Source organism: Metarhizium album (genome assembly GCF_000804445.1).
Source record: "Metarhizium album ARSEF 1941 chromosome Unknown scaffold_27, whole genome shotgun sequence".
NCBI classification, from domain to species: domain Eukaryota; kingdom Fungi; phylum Ascomycota; class Sordariomycetes; order Hypocreales; family Clavicipitaceae; genus Metarhizium; species Metarhizium album.
The window spans coordinates 68244-87448 of record NW_024467601.1 but is presented as its reverse complement, the minus strand read 5'-3'; the positions used below and the strand labels follow the sequence as shown (position 1 = coordinate 87448).

The 19205-nt window shown below is 57.1% G+C and overlaps 7 protein-coding genes across 7 annotated transcripts; 3 read left to right on the top strand and 4 right to left on the bottom strand.

Moving 5' to 3' along the window:
• Positions 1-1228: 1228 nt before the first annotated feature.
• On the top strand, positions 1229-2479 carry MAM_07066 (GPI-anchored cell wall beta-1,3-endoglucanase EglC; the record flags this gene model as incomplete). Its single annotated transcript, XM_040825864.1, has 1 exon — positions 1229-2479. One exon carries the CDS (start codon positions 1229-1231, stop codon positions 2477-2479), a length of 1251 nt encoding a protein of 416 aa, XP_040676083.1.
• A 2864-nt stretch (positions 2480-5343) lies between these two features.
• On the top strand, positions 5344-8046 carry MAM_07065 (sulfate permease II; the record flags this gene model as incomplete). Its single annotated transcript, XM_040825863.1, has 4 exons — positions 5344-5823; positions 5904-6444; positions 6533-7392; positions 7486-8046. The coding sequence occupies 4 exons, from the start codon at positions 5344-5346 to the stop codon at positions 8044-8046; spliced, it is 2442 nt and encodes an 813-aa protein (XP_040676082.1).
• Positions 8047-8789: 743 nt separating this feature from the next.
• On the top strand, positions 8790-11127 carry MAM_07064 (uncharacterized protein; the record flags this gene model as incomplete). Its single annotated transcript, XM_040825862.1, has 2 exons — positions 8790-9591; positions 9662-11127. 2 exons carry the CDS (start codon positions 8790-8792, stop codon positions 11125-11127), a joined length of 2268 nt encoding a protein of 755 aa, XP_040676081.1.
• A 256-nt stretch (positions 11128-11383) lies between these two features.
• MAM_07063 (glycosyl hydrolase) lies at positions 11384-13180 on the bottom strand (the record flags this gene model as incomplete). The annotated part of the gene is made up of 1 exon (XM_040825861.1): positions 11384-13180. The coding sequence occupies one exon, from the start codon at positions 13178-13180 to the stop codon at positions 11384-11386; it is 1797 nt and encodes a 598-aa protein (XP_040676080.1).
• A 1478-nt stretch (positions 13181-14658) lies between these two features.
• On the bottom strand, positions 14659-16017 carry MAM_07062 (Aminotransferase class-III; the record flags this gene model as incomplete). The annotated part of the gene is made up of 1 exon (XM_040825860.1): positions 14659-16017. One exon carries the CDS (start codon positions 16015-16017, stop codon positions 14659-14661), a length of 1359 nt encoding a protein of 452 aa, XP_040676079.1.
• Positions 16018-16074: 57 nt separating this feature from the next.
• MAM_07061 (transposase) lies at positions 16075-17487 on the bottom strand (the record flags this gene model as incomplete). Its single annotated transcript, XM_040825859.1, has 1 exon — positions 16075-17487. The coding sequence occupies one exon, from the start codon at positions 17485-17487 to the stop codon at positions 16075-16077; it is 1413 nt and encodes a 470-aa protein (XP_040676078.1).
• A 1194-nt stretch (positions 17488-18681) lies between these two features.
• On the bottom strand, positions 18682-19197 carry MAM_07060 (uncharacterized protein; the record flags this gene model as incomplete). Its single annotated transcript, XM_040825858.1, has 1 exon — positions 18682-19197. The coding sequence occupies one exon, from the start codon at positions 19195-19197 to the stop codon at positions 18682-18684; it is 516 nt and encodes a 171-aa protein (XP_040676077.1).
• Positions 19198-19205: the final 8 nt, after the last annotated feature.

The window sequence follows — 19205 nt, the reverse complement described above, 5'->3', positions numbered from 1 at the left end:
TCGCCTAAAGAGGAGGGTAAGATAGTGGAGCACAACACGGCCCAAGTTACAAGCCCATAAGAATAGGGTCAACAGAAAAAAACAACTTAGTAATTGCAGTGCAGAGCATTACCTTCCGTCATGTCATTTACGACATCCCATTAACTCCAGGCCGCAATTGGGACCTCTAACAAACGTGATTGATGCCTGGTGCGCCAAATTGTGCATTTCCGGCTAGATGTTGACTTACCAATCGACAATCAACTATGACCGACCAAGCTCTTGCTGTTGTGCCCCTGGCCCCCGGGGGGAGCGTGTGCTGTACCGCCAGTTGGGGGAATGAGCGCCATCCTTTCTGCTAGGAAGTGGGGGCTGGCTGCCTGCCAGGGGGTGGACTCGACGGGAATTGGGGCGGCTGGACGTTTGTTATTAGTATTCGCTGCGTGGGATTGCCGCTACTCCGTAGTTGTTAACGACTGGCCTCACAGGCCGCTGCGTGTAAGCGTTACTGGTAAAAACTACCTAGGTACCTACCTGACTTAAGGTACTTAAGTAAGTACTCGAGTACTAGCACTTAAGTACCTAGGTACTTACCTACTTAAGTACTTAAGGTACTTAAGTAAGTAAGTACCAGGTAATAAGGGGAAAAGACAGGAGAGAAGCCAACCCTCAGGCACCCCTCAGTTCATCTTAGCCCTCTCCACACCCGCCGATACCCCGTGCAATCGCTGGAGTAAACACCAAGTACAGACTCGGTAATTTGTGGGCCATGGGGCTAGCCCAGTGCATCACCATTGTCCCGTCTGGCAGCAAAACAGCAGCTGCCTGGGTGCTCTGTGCTTCGTACCGGCGCAGTCATTCGCCTGACCCCTTGTACCCTGTGCACAAGGGTTGCAATCTAGATTGACCGCCTTACTCTGGACGGGTGCACCAGCCGGTTCCTTTCTCCTTTTCCCTTCATTTATCCTTCACATGAGTACAACAAGGTGCCGTTTCTTTCTTACTCCTTGACTCCTTCTTTCCGCGTCATTCTTTTTGTTTTTTCGCTCCATCTTTGCCTCATAGTCCCTTCTTAATGACACTTTAGATTCCGCAACACAATCATTCAAGAACTTGGGAAATCACTCCTTGAATCTCGACCAGTCTCACTTTTGTCATTTCGATCGGATCGTGCTGGGCTTCCTCGCTCCCCCCAGCAAAAAGAAGGGATATTGTCGAATTTTTTTTTTAAGAAAAAGACCAGCTCACAATGCATCTGCCAACTACTGTCCTCACTGGCTTCATGGCCATGGGTGCCTCGGCCGCATCCAACTACCTCGGTTTCAACTCGGGAGCAACCCTTGCCGACCGATCTGCCAAGTTCAAGAAGGACTTCGTTGACGAGATGAAGGCCGCCCAGGGCCTCACTGGCGCCCCTGGGACCTTCAACGCTGTCCGCCTCTACACCAACATTCAGGCCTACTCACAGGACGACCCCATCGAGGCTTTCGAGGCCGCCATTGAAACCGGGACCAAGTTGCTCCTGGGTGTCTGGGCCTCGGGCACCGACAACATCGACAAGGAGATCAGTGCCCTGCACAAGGCTGAGACGAAGTACGGCACCAAGTTCACGGATACCGTGATAGGAATTTCCATTGGCTCAGAAGATTTGTATCGGGATTCAGTCACAGGTAACAAGAACAAGGCCGGCGTCGGCAATTCCCCTGCCACCATTGTCAAGTTCATCGAGACGTACAAGAAAGCGTTCAAGGACAGTGCCTTGGGCAAGGTCCCCGTGGGCCACGTGGACACTTGGGATTCATGGACCAATACCTCCGCCAAGATGGTTATCGACGCCCTGGACTGGGTGGGGGTGGACGAATATCCTTTCTACGAAAATGGGAAATCCAACGGCATCGACAATGCTGGAAGCCTATTTGATCGCGCCTATGAAGCTACCATTGCTGCTGTCGGCGGCAAGCCTGTATGGGTGACTGAGACCGGATGGCCAACCACCGGGCCTAATTGGGATCAGGCTGTTCCATCTGTTGAGAACGCAAAAACATACTGGGACGAAGTTGGCTGCCGTCAGCTATTCAACAAAGTGCCTACTTTCTGGTACAACATTCGCGATTCCAACCCCGACAACAAGGTCAAGTTCGCCATCACCAAAGACCTCTCCACCAAGCCTCTCTTCGACCTGACCTGCCCCAAGACCTTCAAGTCCAAGGCTCGAGCTTCCAGCAATTCCTCTAGTGCTGACAGCACTGCCAGCTTTACTGCCAGTGGTTCTTCCAAGCCTACGTCTACCGGCGGCGCCGGCAGCCCTGGCTCTGACCATTCCAACGGCTCAGGTACCTCTGGCGGTTCAAAGACCAACGCTGACTCTGGTTCGAGCACCGCTGGTGCTGGCGGTGCTGCTTCCACAACGGCCAAGGGGGCATCTTCTACCGTTGAGAAGTTTTCTGGCGCGGTCTACTTGGCTTTGGCTGTCGTTGCTGGCTCTTTTGCCCTGCTTTAAATGCCATATACCCGCCGCATTTACCACCCGTCAGCGTCTCTTTTTCCATATTCTCATAGATTAAACAGGGATAACCGGATGTACTGGTCACGGTTGCAAAGGCTCGGAATATCACGCGAGGGTTCACCTTGACGGCACCGCTTTCTGTTTGCGGGTCGTTGATCCCTGACCGGTCTGCCGATTACACGGGACTTGTAACCCAGAAATACAAATTGTACTACACAGCTTGATTAAATAAACATGTACAGAAGAAACTGTCAACCATCAAAGTTGAGGAAATAACTGTGTGTTTTCGCCTTGCCTCATAGTGAGCGCCACAATCCATTATGCGGCACGTTCATGACCATGGCCCATGGCTGGTGGGTCGTTGAAGTGAACTTGGGGGCTCAAATCCGGCGAATTACCGAGAGACCCCTGCATACGAGCCGGCCAAGATCGTGACCCCACGCCGTGGGTGCTTAAAAAAGAATACAATGCCGTGGGAGGGGGGTTTGTACTAGTAGTACTCCGTACATACTACCATGCAGTACCTGGCCGTTTTGCTGCGCCTCGTTGGCTGTGGCACATAAATTAAATGCGACGATGATGCATTTGCTGCCGCCAGGACTCTTGACACCCTGGCAACAAAATTCCGTATCCAAGGCTTGTCTTGCCAACCACGAGACGTGAATGGCAGCTTTGCACGCGTCCTCTTGGGTACGAGCATGACTCGGGGCTGGGCGAGTCGTAGACGCAGCTGCATGGGAGGTTGACGGATCGTTTCGCAAAGAAACTCGGAGGACTCACGATACAGGAGGATGCTGCACGCGCGTGGCTACCATCCACCAACTACCGGCACCACTCAAGACTGCTACTTTACAACATCTCCTTGAACATGGTCTCATCATGAAGACCGGCGTGCTTGTTGGCTTCTTCTCGCCGAGTCGGTCTTGGCCATTTTCTCACGGGGAGCTGTTGCACAGAAGTTGACCTTCGGCTGTATAGCTGGCAATTTATTTCAAAAGAAGAATTCTACCGCGGCTATTGGTTGCATGGCCAAATCGGTGGGCAAGACGGCGGGCAGAATCAAACAGCATTGCGTGGACAGCGAGCGCGATACAGACGGTGGAGGCGTGCCCTGCGGAGAGCAGACCGCGGAGCAGACCAGAGCAGAGTGCCTTTATCGGCCCTTGATGGACATCGTGAATTGTAACAACGGCGGCGCCAAAGTTGGGCGGAACGCGACAGGAAGCCATGTTCTAGGCGAGCTGAAGGCCGACAGGCGACGTCGTGAACAGCCATGGCCATGGCCCATGGCCCGTGGGAAAATGATACTCCGAGTTGGAGTTGATTGGAACCTTGCAGGTCAACAGGTAGCAGGTAGCTTTAGCTTTGAGATGAGCTGCATTCGATGGAGGAGCGTTTCATTCCCCCCTTGTCTGGAACCTGTATCGTCGTGTTTTCGATTCAGATACGGAGTAGTGCTACCAAGTGCTTAGCTGGCTGCTTGAGTACTTCAATACACTGGCGGGTTTTTACTTCAATAAACGACGCCGCAACATCACGCTGCATTCTCCCTGTGAAAACGAATCATGTCTAAAAAGCTGAATCCAAGTTTGTTGTTTATGTCAACGTTGGTTCTGGTCTAGTGTTTATTTTGGTCTGGTCTAGTGTTTAACTAGTTAGTTATTATGCTAAGAGGACCAAGGTCCCCGTTATATACGATAACGGGGGCATGTGGGCGTTGCGTGAGCCGTGACTGGCCTTGGCCAGCTCGGTGTGCTTTTTTGGGATTCGTCGCCCGTCGAGCATGCGCGCGACGCACGACGCACGACGTAATCCCCCACCTCCGTTCCAAAGCCATCATCACTTATCAAGTCGTGTATCAAGAAGAGGATGAAAAATATCTCAAGCATCTGTGAGGGCCACGCTGTTCAGCTCCTCGGGAAAAGCTAGAGACTGGAACGCTGTGGTACGCCGACCGAGCCGAGACCAGTCGACCCCTCTCGGTTTCAGACAAGGCAGCTGAGCCAGTTCAGCAGGAAGAGCATTGTCCCAGACGTGCGTGGAAAGGGCCGAGGAGCGGGCAAGGCTGCCTGCCTGCATTCTTTTGGCGTTTTCTCGAGGCACACGGCGACGACTGCGACGGTTCGACCTCCACGTGCCTCTCGTGTCCCAAATCTCGGCGGCGATAGCGACTACGTACGTACTATCAATCAGCGAACTGGAGTTGAAACACGGCCGTGGCTGGACGCTACCCCCTCGGTCTGTGCGGAGCGTTTGCCATGTGGGCATTTTTATGCGGGTTTGGCGGGCCAGGCGAATGATGATGTCGTGCGCATATTGGCTCATCCAGTCTTCCTTGCCAGCACGCGATCCCAGCTTCTCCGTTTCTGGAAACCAAAACTGGCGCCCAAATGCCAATGCTAGCACGCAATCCGAGCTTAAATAAAAGTCTTCGGCCGCGGCCCGGCGACCCGTGTCATGATCGAGATAGAGTTGGCCCTCGTTGCTGCGAGTGAGTCCGACCACGCGATGGCGAGACCATGCCTCCTCGCCAGGCTGCCGGTCCAGATATCTGTTGCAGTCTCATTCATTCTCACTTGGCGCTTGCCCGTGGTGGATTAAATGGGAAAAACGAGCACAGCCTCCCGTCAGATCCAAGGTTCCTTCCGCACCACTGCCACCTCGTGCTGGGCTGAGCCGCCTTCTTGTTGCCGTCACAAGGCTGTCTGTCGTATCATCTTGTCCGCCCAAACAGACATCAAATTGTTGGCTTCTCCGCGTCCGCCGCACTCTGCAGCCGACTCGGGATTTTCATTCCCTCGGCCAACTGCTCGTCTCGCCCACGATCCTGGGAGCCCCAGTCCTTGACCCGCGTCGTCATGCCGTCCACGCCACTCATCAAGGGCCGTCTGGCCAAGGCCGTAGGCTACGACTCCGATAATCGAGATGACGACGTCCCGTCAATATCGAACACGGATCTGTTCATCGAGGAAGAGCCCACCGTCGCGGAATACCTTGCCGAGGTAACGCCCTCGTTCCGAGGTCTGGTCGATTACTTGGTCAATCTGTTCCCTTTTGTTCGCTGGATCGGCAAGTACAATCTGACTTGGCTGATTGGCGACCTCGTTGCGGGTGAGCTGCTCCTTTGCTGTCTGGTCCTGAAGCTTATCGGGCCGTGGCCATGGCGCGGCATTAAATTTAATCATCATTCAGGCATTACCGTCGGCGCTGTTGTCGTTCCCCAGGGAATGGCATATGCCCAGCTGGCTCAACTCGATGTTGAATATGGACTGTACACGTCCTTCATGGGAGTCTTAATCTATTGGTTCTTTGCTACTTCAAAAGACATCACCATCGGTGTGAGTTTGGGAAATCACGGCGCAAAACTACACGTTGCGTTGGATGCATCGCGAATGCTAACACGTCGTGTCGCGCACAGCCCGTCGCCGTCATGTCTCAGGTTACTGGAAATATCGTCCTCAAAGCCAAGGATGAACTCCCCAACGTTCCCGGCCACGTTGTCGCATCTGCGCTTGCCATCATCACGGGAGCCATCATTCTTTTCCTCGGGCTCGCTCGCCTTGGCTGGCTTGTCGAGTTCATCTCGCTCCCGGCCATTTGCGCTTTCATGACGGGATCTGCCGTCAACATCATCGCCGGCCAGGTTCCCAAGTTGATGGGCATCGGCGGCGTCAATACCAGAGACGCGCCGTACCTGGTCATTATCAATAGCTTGAAGGGCCTGCCAACCACCAAGCTGGACGCCGCGCTCGGTCTGACGGCTCTGTCGATGTTGTATCTGATTCGAGGAGCTTGTTCCTTCCTGTCCAAGAAGCAGCCCCAGCGTGCCAAGACGTATTTCTTCCTCTCGACTCTTCGCACCGTCTTCGTCATCTTGTTGTACACTGCCATCAGTGCCGGTGTCAACGTCAGCCACAAGAAGAAGCCGAGCTTCAGTCTCATCAAGGACGTACCCCGAGGTAATGGACAAACGGCAGGCCTCCCCCCCTCCTTTGATAGGTCGTGAGAGCACTGACTGTGTCAGAAACTAACATGATGGCTGGCTAGGCTTTCAACATACTGCTGTTCCAGCTGTGAACGTGTCAATCATCCAAGCATTTGCCTCGGAGATCCCTGCTGCTGTCATCGTCATGCTCATTGAACACATCTCCATCTCCAAGTCTTTTGGCCGCATCAACAACTACGTTATTGATCCGTCGCAGGAGCTCGTTGCCATCGGTGTTACCAATCTGCTTGGCCCGTTCCTTGGCGCTTACCCTGCGACTGGATCCTTCTCGAGAACCGCCATCAAGTCCAAGGCTGGTGTTCGGACCCCCTTTGCCGGTGTGATTACGGCTCTAGTCGTGTTGCTGGCCTTGTATGCGCTGCCTGCAGTGTTCTACTACATCCCCAACGCCGCACTTGCCGCCGTCATCATCCACGCCGTGGGCGATGTCATCACCCCCCCAAAAGTCATCTTCCACTTTTGGCGAGTCTCTCCGTTGGAGGTGCCCATATTCCTGGCTGGAGTGCTGGTGACGGTGTTCACGACGATTGAAAATGGGATCTACACGACCATGGCCGTCTCTGCCGCCGTGCTGGTTTGGCGCCTGTTCCTGAGCCGCGGCAGGGTTCTCGGCGTTGCCCGCATTCGCACGGCGACAGCCCGCCAGGACCTGAAGCAGGCTGGCGACTCTGCCTTTGCCGAAGAGTCGGGAGAGTCGCTGAGAAAGGGGTTCCTGCCTCTTGACCACGAAGATGGATCCAACCCCAGAGTGGTGGTCAAGAGCCCTCATCCCGGTGTCTACATTTACCGATTCGCGGAAGGCTTCAACTACCCCAACGCGAGCCGATATCTGAACCACCTCACCGAAGTCATCTTTGCGGAAACCCGGCGGACAGACCCCACGCTGCTGGGGAAGTTAGGGGTTCGTACGCCGTCTTTTGTTACAGTTTGAACGCACATTTGCTGGCCTCTGGAACCGTTGTGTGCTGGCAAGATGTGACTAACCATACAACAGGACCGCGCCTGGAACGACAGTTCACCGCGCAACCAGGATGCTGACCTGGTTGACACGCGGCCAACTCTGAAAGCCGTCATACTCGACTTCTCCTCAGTCAACAACATCGACGTGACCGCCGCGCAAGCCTTGATCGACGTGCGCAACCAGCTGGATCGCTACGCCGCCCCCGACGCGGTGGACTGGCATTTCGCCAACATTGAGAACCGATGGACCAAGAGAGCGCTGGCGGCAGCCGGCTTTGGATTCCGGTCTCCCAGGCCGGCTCCCGGAGAGGGCGCCGCGCACTGGAAGACCATCTTTAGCATTGCCGACCTGGGAGGATCCGACAGCGCGTCCAGGGCGGCCGAGGCAGCTGAGATGGGCGAAAAGAAGTCGGTCCGCGAGTATGACGTTGAACAAGCCGCATCGGACATATCACAGCCCTCAGACAAGGACGTGCCTCGGAACCCGGGCAGTGCAAAGTTGGTGGCCGTCCAGGGACTGAACCGGCCTTATTTCCATTTTGATTTGCAAGAGGCTGTCGAGTCGGCGATTGCGAATTCGGAGCGGGAGCGATGAGCATGGAAGAAGGCGGCAGCTTCATTTATTTTGTTTTTTTCTGCGGCATTTAATCGTCTATATATATGTATATATATATATATATATATATCACGGAATACTGCCTGGAGCATTGATTTAGCTAGCGTACTCGAGCATGCAGGAAGACACGGGGAGCGTTTGAAGGGCGCGCCGGGTTCTACCATTGTTACCGGTGAATCGAGGCATGTGACGCGACTTTGAAGCGGGTGCCAGTGACGGTCCGTGTCCTGGCCAACCGGTTGACGTACGGAATCATGCCTGCGAGCGAGTTGTCATGCCTCACTAAGGGATGTGACTGGGTTTTTCATCCATGACCCAGCCTTGGCAAAACAAAGCACCGAAGCTACGTACCACATCAATCAACTGACGTCACGGCGCTCGGACCCCCCAATCGGTACTTCAGGACCCCTGGCGTCTATTAGTACGGTGGGCTCGTAGTGGGCTCACAGTGGGCTTTTAGTGGACACAGTGGTTGAACGGTATCCATTAGCGCCCGCCGCAGCGATGGCAAGTGCCGCTGTAGTCTCTTTTGCCCCCTGTTCCCTGTCCAGCGTCCACGACTCCGTCACGGCATTTGAACACTTATTAACGTTGGGCTGTCCTGGTTTTCTTTGCACACCTCGTCTGCTCCTCAAGCCGCATCGGACGCGTCTCCCTCTCTACCGCGCCCCCTCATTGTCTGTCCGCCACTGTTTCGACGGCAGCGACCGGTTCCAATCCCCATGGATTCGAATCTCAATGCTGGCCCGTCTCAGTCGCGCCCTCTCCAGTCCTCCTCAGACCGCAACCGAGCTCCCGCCGTCTCGGCTGCCAGCCTTGCCGGGCCAGCAACACCATCTGAGCTGGATGCCCCGGCCGACGAGTATTTCGGTCCTCTCGGCTCGGCCCCTCTGCCAGGGTCACGAGTCTCTACAGCCTCCCACGGCTGGCCCAGCGGCGGGGGTGCAACGTTCGACGCCCATGCTCCAGACCGCTCGCGACGACCTAGCATTAGGATCCGACGAAGCTCCCCTAGTCTATCACAGTCTACGTCCAGTATACAAGATGCTGCACCCTCTCCCCAGCAAAAAGGAGGACGCAATGGAAGAGATGAGGCCCCACGGAGAGCCAGACCGCGGAGTGCTTCGCAGCCCGAGCCGGCACCAGCCCCCGTGAGAGACGTGGCAGCCAGGGGTGCGAGGAACTTCCGCCGCGCGCAGCCGCAGATTGCGCTGCCCAGACTGACCGAGGAAGGAGCACGACCGACCATGGCCGAGTTGGGGTTGGAAGGGACGTCGCCTTCGGGTCCGGGTGTGGCCTCTCCGCATGACCCGGCGCTTGATAGAAGGCACAGTGATGGGGAAGCCGCCGCTGATGAAGCTGACAGTGCAAAGCCGAGGAGGGGCATTGTCGGGAGGCTATTGAAACCGAGTTTCAGACGGGCGTCTGTAGCTGCTCCTGCGCCTGCGCCGCCGGCCGAGGGGGTAGGTTCGGGCGAAACGGACGAGTACAACGATGAGCTTGTGGACTGGTTGGACATTATTGGTATGTCTGGTGCCGCTTGGCCTCGCCACTCGCAGCTGGTTTTTGACCGAGTCACTAATCTCGAATGCAGATCCCGAGGTCCAGACCCTGTCAACACTGACCAACGTGCAAAATTCTCTCTTTGTCCCTGACCTAGGAAGCTGGGTGAATCGACGGCCGACATATGTCCTCTCCCAGACGGATGCGCCCATGCCACGACCAACCTCAGCAAAGGAACCCATTCAGCCACCAGAGCAAGCGCCAACAATTCGCGAAGAGGAAGAGGAGGAAGAAGAAGCCGCTGGACCAGAGGAGAAGGGGGAAGAAGAAGAAGAAGAAGAAGAAGAAGAAGACAAAAAACCCTACCTCCAACGGACAGATACCATTACCTCGCGACTATCAGACTCGCACTATGCGGCGCTGCCCCACGGAAGAAAGCTAGAAGGCTGGTCGGCAGCCGAGAAGTGGGAACTAGATGATTACGTTCGCCACATGTTGCATTCACGACGGTCCCGATTCAAGCGGCAGATGAAGGGATTCGGACAATACGTTCGGCGGCCCCTGGGTTTCTTCGTGACGCTCTACGCGACGCTGATTACCCTGTTTGGTTTGGCCTGGGTTCTGTTTCTCATTGGATGGATCTACGTAGGCGAACAACAGGTCTACGCTATCCACATCATCGACAGCGTCCTGGTTGCGCTGTTTGCCATCATGGGCGACGGCCTGGCGCCCTTCCGAGCCGTCGATACTTACCACATGATCTTCATCGCACGATACTCCCGCAAGATTGCCAACGCAAAGAAGAAGGCTGCCAAGGAACTCGCACGAACCGATTCCACGCCCGATGCGCAAAACCCGGATCCCTCGGAAAAGAAACCAAGCACCCCTCCTCCTCCACCCCCCCAAGACGAGCAACAAAAGACAGCACGATCCAACGACTTTCCAATCGTGCACCAACCTTCCAACGCCGACGGCATACCTCCCGTCACCATGGACGGCGACAACAACCCCGAAATCGACCTTGAAGACGCCAAATCCGAAACCTACTCCCTCGACTACGACTACCTTACGCCCAAGCAGCGCAAATCCCTCCAACACCATCAAACCAAGCTCTCCAAGTCGCACAGTTTCTACAAACCGCACGAGACATTTACCCACCACGCCTTCCCACTCGGCCACCTCATCGCCATCATCGTCCTGCTGGACTGCCACTCGTGTCTGCAAATTTCGCTGGGCGCAACAACCTGGGGGATCGACTATCACCACCGTCCATTCGCCATCACCACGGTGATTCTGTGCGTGAGCATCACGTGTAATTTGACGGCCGGGCTGGTGATTATGTTTGGGGACAGAAAGACGCGCAAAAAGGATGTCGTGGAGCTGCTGGAGAGACAGGCGCTCACCCGCGATGCCATCAAGAAGCTGGAGCGGAAGAGGGAAAAGGAAGCCACCCCGGAGGAATCGGTAAAGGAGCACGACAGCACGGGCCAGCAGGTTGATGACGACGCTGCCGCAGCGGACAGGGATGGAGTCAAGGGAAAGGACAAGGAGATTTGAAGCTCACGAGCAAGACGGGGCAGGGGCAGGGGTTAGGACTGGCATGGCAGCGGGTCATGAGATGGCATCACCCTCGCAGCACAGCGAGGTTCCTTTTTTCACTTTTGGCGTTGGCCACCCTTTTTTTTACGGCGGGACTATTTATTACCATAGCAATGCATAGCGAAGGGGAGGGGCACGTTGCAAGAATCCATGAAGCGATTTGATTGAGCCATGAGCCGCCGCCGAGGCGGGCCAAAGGACTGAGTCACACGTGCTACCGCAACCTCTTGAACGGATGGGCCTCGGTGTTGAACACCCACTCGTCCAGGCTGATCAGCTCGGGCTCCGAAAATATCAGGTAGAAGTACTTGAGGGTCTCGCCGAGCCAGAAACTCTCCATGGAGTCGGCCATTTCCACCTCCTCACCCTCGGGGGGGTTCATGCTGCGCACGGCGCTGTTGGCCAGCTTCGTCGACGTCAGGTTGTCGATTGCCTTCCACATGTCCCAGGCCTTGTCCTGCCAGGCCCTGTCGCCGGTGACGCGGTACATGATGAAGACGCTCTCGATGGCCTCGGGGCGCAGGATGTACCGCGCGTCCATGATCCTGGAGAAGCCTTGGGGGAGGCGCTCCTTTGCGACGATGGCCTGCGCCTCCTTGTCCCCGGAGCCGTGGGCGCTGGCCACGTCGGCCAGCCACTTGGTCGCGTCCCAGGGGCAGGCGTCCCTGCCGGCGCAGGGGGTGAGGTAAAAGGTCTCGGGCATGACGCCCGTCGCGAAGGACCCGTACGCCCACACGCAGCCGTTGGTGAGCTTGTCCGCCCACGAGAGGTGGTCGCCGCGGGAGGTGAGCCTCGCGCCGAGGGCGAGCATGCCGCCCGTGAAGCAGGTGAGGTGGCCCGAGGCGGGGCGGAGCGTCCTCTTGCGCGACGGGTCGTCGGCGTCGACGTCGACGAAGCCCGGGAAGAGGATGTCCTCGCCGGTGGGCGTCATGGGGCGGTAGAAGAGGTGCTCGTCGGCGGCCTCCATGCTCCGCGTGTACATGTCGCGGTAGATGCCGTCCTGCTGGCCGAGCAGGGCCATCATCTTGGGGAGGTATTCGTAGGCGCTGTCCGCCATGCCGCCGAGGGTGTAGGTGCTCCCCGCGTCAAAGTGGCCGCGCCGGGCGTCGACGACGACGGGCCACATGCCCGGCAGCTTGGTCTCGGCCTGGGACGCGGCGAGCAGCTCGCTGATGTGCTGGACGGCGTCGTAGTACTTGGGGTCCTCGGTGAGGAGGCTGAGGCGCGTGAACTCCATGGCGAGCGAGCCGATCTCGGCCAGCAGCGAGGAAGCCTGGGCCTCTTGCTTGCTGCCGCGCGCGGCGTCGTGCAGGTCCCAGCGCGCGACGGGCAGGTGGTTGGGCGTGTCAAAGGCCTTGTAGAGCATGTCGCCGACGTTGTGCGCCTTGGCGAGCAGCCGCCGGTCGCCGCTCAGGTCGTAGGCCGACAGCAGGCCGCCCAGGAAGCGGATCGTCGTCTCGAACACGTTGATCTCGCTGGACGCGGTGGAGAGGAAGAGGGCCTTCTTCTCGACGTCGTACGCCGCGTACTCGAACTCGTCCTTGAGCCCCATGATCCAGAGGGTGTCGAGGGCGTCGATGAGCGTGGCGCCCCATCCGCCAAAGGGGTCCTTGGAACTGCCCGACACGGGGGCGACCTCGTCGTGAAGCCAGGCGTGTTTCTTGTAGGCGTTCCACGACTTGACGAAGGACTCTTTGACGTCGTCTCGTCGGCCCAGACGGACCGCCCTCTGCTCTGCGGATTCCGGCGGGAACCTGGCCTGGACTGGCGGCAAGGTCGCCGCGGCAGAGGTCGGCAGGGGCCGCATTCGACTCGGGTCAACGGGGAAGTTGTGCTCGATGGTCCTCCAGAAGTAGTCCTCCTCCGGCGCGTACTTGGGGGTTTCCGTCACGGGCTCTGCCGGGGCTGGGCCGCCGCTGGGCGCGCTGAGCTGCCGCGCTCGCCAGACGGTCAGCACGACGAAGGCGGCGAGCAGGGCGGCGAGAATCCTGCGCCGGCCGAAGCTGATCATGACGACGATGGCGGAGGGGCGATGGTTGTCGAGCACATGAGCGGAGGCAAGAGAGCAGAAGCCGAAGATGCGAATGAATTTAAAGTCGCACGGTCGTCACCAAGACACATTGCCGAGGTGTGGCGGTCGGATGAATCCATCGTTGAAGGCTAAAAATGCCATCCGGCGTCGGTTCGTGGGAACTTGGAAGTCTTGATGCGGCGTCGATTGGAGCGGCGGCGGTTCGGCGCACGCCGGCGTGAATTGCTCGGGGCGCAGCAGCAACTTTTTGCCAGGTGCGCAGGATCCCCACCACGCCCTGATTTTTAGGCTGTTAGGCCTGCTGCTAAGCCCTGCAGTACATTCTGCACAACTAGCAAAAAGTTGCTGCCTGGGGCCTGAAACTCCTGGCCTCGGTGCCGGGTGCCGCCTGGCGCGAGCGTCGTCGTAAGAGAGCTCTTGGTTACTAAGCCAACCTCCACGGTGCCAACTTAAGGGAAACGGTCGAAAGCCACCAGACGCCGTCCATGCATCGTGTATTCGTCAACATGCAACCACACAAGCCATTGACACGTCCGTCACAGCTAGTCCTCTTACGCCGTCAAGTGATGATGCCGCGCTCTAGAATCGCCATCTTGTCCGTCTCCATGGTGAGTTGATGACCGAGGCCGGGGCTGGCGAGTTGGAGACCATTTTACTCTTCTTCCAAAACAGCGCACGCCGAATTGCCCACGAATTCTGTCGCGGAAATCAAAACTCGGCGGTCCCCATCCAGCGAATCTAGTTTTTCGAACCCACGGATAGTAAATACCTCGCCCGATCCTGTTTGCCCACACGCAAATCATGCGCCAATGCCGCCTGTCCACGCCCACGGAACGACGTGTCAAATGTACGCAGGCGGGACAGAGGAAAGGTCCTCTTCTGTCAGGGACCATATGCGAACCCGGACTGGATCGCCGAGAGAACAATCCGAACCCGGTGATGCTTTTGGCTTGGCTCGGTCTGGACTCGATCGAGGAGCCATTCCTACCCGCCCAAGTTGCCGGTGATGAATTCTTCCACTGCCACTCGATCTGATGTGACGTTTTGGGATGGCGAGATTGCAAATATGCTGCTCCTTCGATCATTATACTTGAAGCGTTTCTGCTCCCCGGGCAAGCTGGCTGGCTACTCTGCTCGAGTACAATAGCCATAGCGGAGAAACTCTTGATGCAGAAGGCTGTTGCTATCTCGACATGTTCACGCGTTTGGGAGTGTCACTTTGACGGGGTTGGCACGCACAGCCACGACGAGCTAGGCCCAATCATGCCCCTTCCACAAGAAGGAATCTCACAGCTTCAACAGATGCAGGGTGGATTATCAAAGGTAACTTGTGTCATGCCTCTGCGTGGGCAAGAGGAAAAAAAGGAAGAAAGAACTAAGAGAAAGAAAGAAAGAAAGAAATCAAGAAAGAAGTGCGTCAATGTTGGCCCCTCAACTCCACAACCAACAAGGCAAGGCTACGAAAGCGTCTTCTCCACAACATCATACGCGCTCTCCAACAAGTCCACCAGGATCCCCAGCTCGTCCCAAGTCGCATTCAGCGGCGGCGCCAGCACAACATGATCCCCTGCCTGTCCGTCCGCCGTGCCGGACCCCGGATAGATGGCCAGGCCCAACCTGTGCGCCTCACGCCTCATGACGCTCGCGAAACAGAGACGGGGCGCGAACGGCTCCTTGGTCTCCTTGTCCTTGACAAACTCCAAGGCCCAGAACAGGCCTCTGCCGCGGATGTCGCCCACGTACCTCCTGGGCCCCAATCTCTCGCGCAGCCTCGCTTCCAGCCACTTGCCCTTCTCAGCACAGCCGGCCACCAGACGATCCCTCTTGAGGACCCTCTGCACGGCGAGAGCAGCGGCGCAGCAGACGGGGTGAGCCTGGTACGTGTGTCCGTGGACGAAGGTGCCCGATCCCCGCGCCAGGACGTCGACGACTCGCCGGTGGACGAGGACGCCGGCCATGGGCGTGTATCCGCCGCCCAGACCTTTGCCCAGCGTCACCATGTCGGGCCGGACATCCCCCTCCTGCGCAAAGGCAAAGTAGGTCCCTGTCCGGCCGGAGCCGCACATGACCTCGTCCAGAATCAGGAGGATGCCGTGCCGGTCGCACGCCCGGCGGACGCCCTCAAAGTATCCCCTCGGGGGCGTGATGCAGCCGACCGTTGCGCCGCCGACCGTCTCGGCCACAAAGGCCATGATGGTCTCGGGCCCGACGGCCTCAAACTCGGCCTCCAGCTCGGCCACCAGGCGCCGCGCATAAGCACCTTCCGTCTCGCCCGGCCTCTGGACGCGATACGCGTACGTGGGACTGACGTAGCTGACGTTGTTGAGCAGCAGGGCGTCCTTGTAGGGCCTCTGCCGGCCGACGTGGCTGCCGACGCTCATGGAGCCAATCGTGCTCCCGTGGTAGGCCTGTCTCCTGGCGACGAAGCGTCTGCGGTGCGGCTGGCCCGCCTCGACCCAGTACTGCCTTGCGAGCTTCATGGCCGCGTCCACGGCCTCGCTCCCGGACGCGACAAAGTACGCCCTGCACAGGCCAAAGGGGTTGCCGTCCAGCAGCGTGTCCGCGAGCTCCTCCGCGCTGCTTGTCGTGAAGGCGAGCGTGTGCGCGTAGGCCACCTTGGACATTTGCTCCATGACGGCCGCCTTGACGTCGGCGTCGCCATGGCCAATGGCTGCCACGGCGGCACCGCCGCAGCCATCTAGTATACGCTGCCCGTTGGAGAGGGTGAAGTAGCTCCCGTCGGCCGAGGTCACGGTTTCGGGGTGCTCGAGGAGCGAGCGATGGAGGACCTTGGAGTCTGGGGCCGCGTCAGTCATGTTGTCTTTTGGTGCTTCGGTGGCAGAACCAGTCAGTAGAGCCTGGGGCTCGGCTTTTCAGGCACAGAGCGTGTCGACTAATCGTGCCCGCCCCACTTCAGCTGCAATAAGAGAGCCGCGGATAAAACGACTGATATTGCGTGCAAACTCAGGCTCAAGGGATGTATCGTCTTCTAATACCTCCCCTAGCTTGTTGGCAACCTTATTTATCTGCCTGAGTGTTGTGGGCGTCTCAAAGTCGGAAGAGTTGTTGTGATATAACGGCGGCGGCGATGGTGTTGATGTGTAAATTGCAGCTCGTTGTTCAAGGGCCTCAATTACAGGCTGTGGATTGTAGGGTGAAATTCCAGTTTTTCGAAAGGCTGTGAGAATAGTAGTAGTCTTGAAAGCTTGTTTTCGTACAGCTTGAATGCAAGCAAGGAATTCAATCTTTGTAATATTCAACACGCCGTCTCGAACAATGATATCCAACGCCTTTGCATGATAATGCTTTAGTGGCTGAAATATCACAACATCAAGAGGTTGAAGGATGTGTGTAAGGTGCGAGGGCAACGCAAAGGGAATTATATCGTGCTGTTCGCAGTATTCAACGAATTCAATTGTATGGTGTGATCCGTGGCCATCTAGGATTAAAAGGCGATATCTGCCTATTGGCGTTGCAAATTCCTGAAAATGCTGTATCCAAGCAACTGCAATTTCGTCATTCGTAAAGCCGGTTGGTGAGACTGTTATTTTGGTATTAGCTTCAAGCTCCTTTATCCGATACCAGGACTCCATGTGTTTTTGCCCTGTAAGGATAAGAAAGGCAGGAATAACTTTGCCGCCAGCAGAAATGCATTCTATTGCTGTTGCAGTCTCCCTGTTTTCTGGCATTGAAAATAGATGCGCTCTTCTTCGCTTTGTAACAACTAAATGGTCCTTTCCCATTCCAATACGAAAGCCAGTCTCATCCATATTCCAGATATCTTCAGGAGGGACTCCGTACTGCTGAATAGCCTCTTTAAGCTTGTTGTAATAAGAAAGAGCTCTTGTCACATCTTCTGAAGCTTTTCGACTTGAATCAATCTTTTTTTGAAGACCTTTATGATAGTGATGCCGCTGGATAAAGCGTGTAGTCCATCGCGTTCCAACTTGCCTAGGCGGGGCAGTTGACGATGCCCTCTCTTTTAGGATGTAATTTGCAGCATCTGTAATGAATTCAGGTCGTACAGCGAAGTTGGCCTTATCAAGGCGATCGATATAGTTACATAAAGCAACTTCCTCTTCTCGTGAAAGCATTGTATTTCTTGCTGGATGGCCTTTCCTAGCAGGAACGCCGTTAGCACGTCGTTGAAGCCGGCTACGAGGCACGTTGAATTTCTTCGCCACAGAGCGAATTTTTGCACCTGGATTTTCCTCAATATACTCAAGAGCCTCGTTGACACGTAATTCGACATCGCTTTTTGCCGTTTGGACGCTAGTTGCAGCCATTTTCGCGGTTCAACGCGTCTAGGTTGAAAATTGGTCCGCCTTGGTGTCCGGCCCGCCTTGCTGTCGAGCACCACCTTTGGTGGTGAGGGCTTTTGCTAGCCGAACCACATAAAGTGGGGCGGGCACGATTAGGTGCCCCGGTGATGCACGAAGTGGTTGATTCCGAAGCCTGGGATTGCTGTGGCAGCAAGGAAGTGTTGGCCCGGGAGGCCGGGCTTTACCCTAACCCTAGGCGGCACCCTCATTCCCCTGGCGACCGGCACGAGTCTACCGTTACAGAAGCTGGTCATTGAGCTACGCAGCAGTACGTAGTGGCGTCTCGCAACAATGGAGGGTATTATTAGCAACCAAGTCGCCCGGCATAGATGTGCCGGGCCAAAGCCCAGCCGAAAGTAGGTCCTCCATACCACGCAACACCAAGCGTACAGATGAAGAAGACCCAGAGAAGTCTGGGTACTCGCATACCGCAGCGGCTTTTCATCGTCTCCTCTCTTTTATTCTGTGTGTGCGTGTCATTCTGTATGAAATCCAGTTCCTGGTTCTCGCCTCTTCGGCTTCCCCACGTCTCGCCTCATCGCACGACCCGGAGGCCGCGTGTCCTGCGAGTCCTTCGCCCGGCATCCCTCGCGCCACCCCAACACCGAGGCTCTCTGAAAAGCCAGTCGTATGCGGGAAGCGCGGGTACTTCGTGCCGGCATGACGCGCTGCTTGAGATGCGACATGTTGGATGCCGGCGGAGGGATCGACCTGCAGACGGTTGCACAGCATGGTAATATCAAGCTGCAGTCCATTTCCATTTCCTTCCAGGTGCCTCTTGTACGTAGTGCAGCGACTTGTGCAAGCGTTGCTTCCGTCCACAGAGCTTCCCAACGGGTGGTTCAGCACCTCCTTGCCACTTTTCGGGACCTTGACGAGTTGTGATTGGTGAATGTCAGGAAAGAAGAGCTGAGGGTCAATACGGTCGCCATCGACAGCACCCGCAACAATGCAGACGTCGGGCTCGCGTGATGACGAGGGCCGTCGGGCGACGCCGGCGACCTCAGGCGCATGGCGTGTCTGCGCGCAGAAAAAAGACAGGGGCCCGGACGGGGGAGGGCCATTGGGAAGCAACTCTGGCGTGAGGTAGGGGCATCGGGATGAGTTGGTGAGCGAGCCGAGGAGGGAGACGGCCGGGGAGACCAGGTTCGTCGCAGACTATGCTATTTCGACGACAGTCCATGTCCTCGACCCGGCCGTCACCTGGTCACCGAGCTTGTAGGCCCTCCCCAGCGTCTCTTCGCACGGCAGCTCCTCCGCGCCCATTCTTGCCGTCCGCACGGCACGGGATCCCCTCCACTCCCACCTCTCCAGCGAGAGATGCGGCCCGCTCCTGACGAGGCCCTGGACGTGCCGGCCCAGCCTCACGACAAGACCGCGACTTTGGCCGCCGTCGTGCCTCAACACAACGCACAGCTGCTCTGGTGCCGGTGCCGTGGTGGGCGCGGGGTCCTCGTCGTCCCAGACCTCCTCGTAGGCTGTCTCACGGCCCGTCTCGGGGTTGACCATGGTCCCCTTTTCGAGCGTGCTTCCGTCGGGCTGCGGATACGTGACGGCTTCGTCAGAGGCCGTTTCGGGCTGCTCTGTTCGCGAATCGATCCAGTGAACCCATCTCGAGTGGGACACCTGTTTGCCGTCGATGGTGCGGGCGCTCGAGGACGACTTTCCCGCCATGGCCCAGT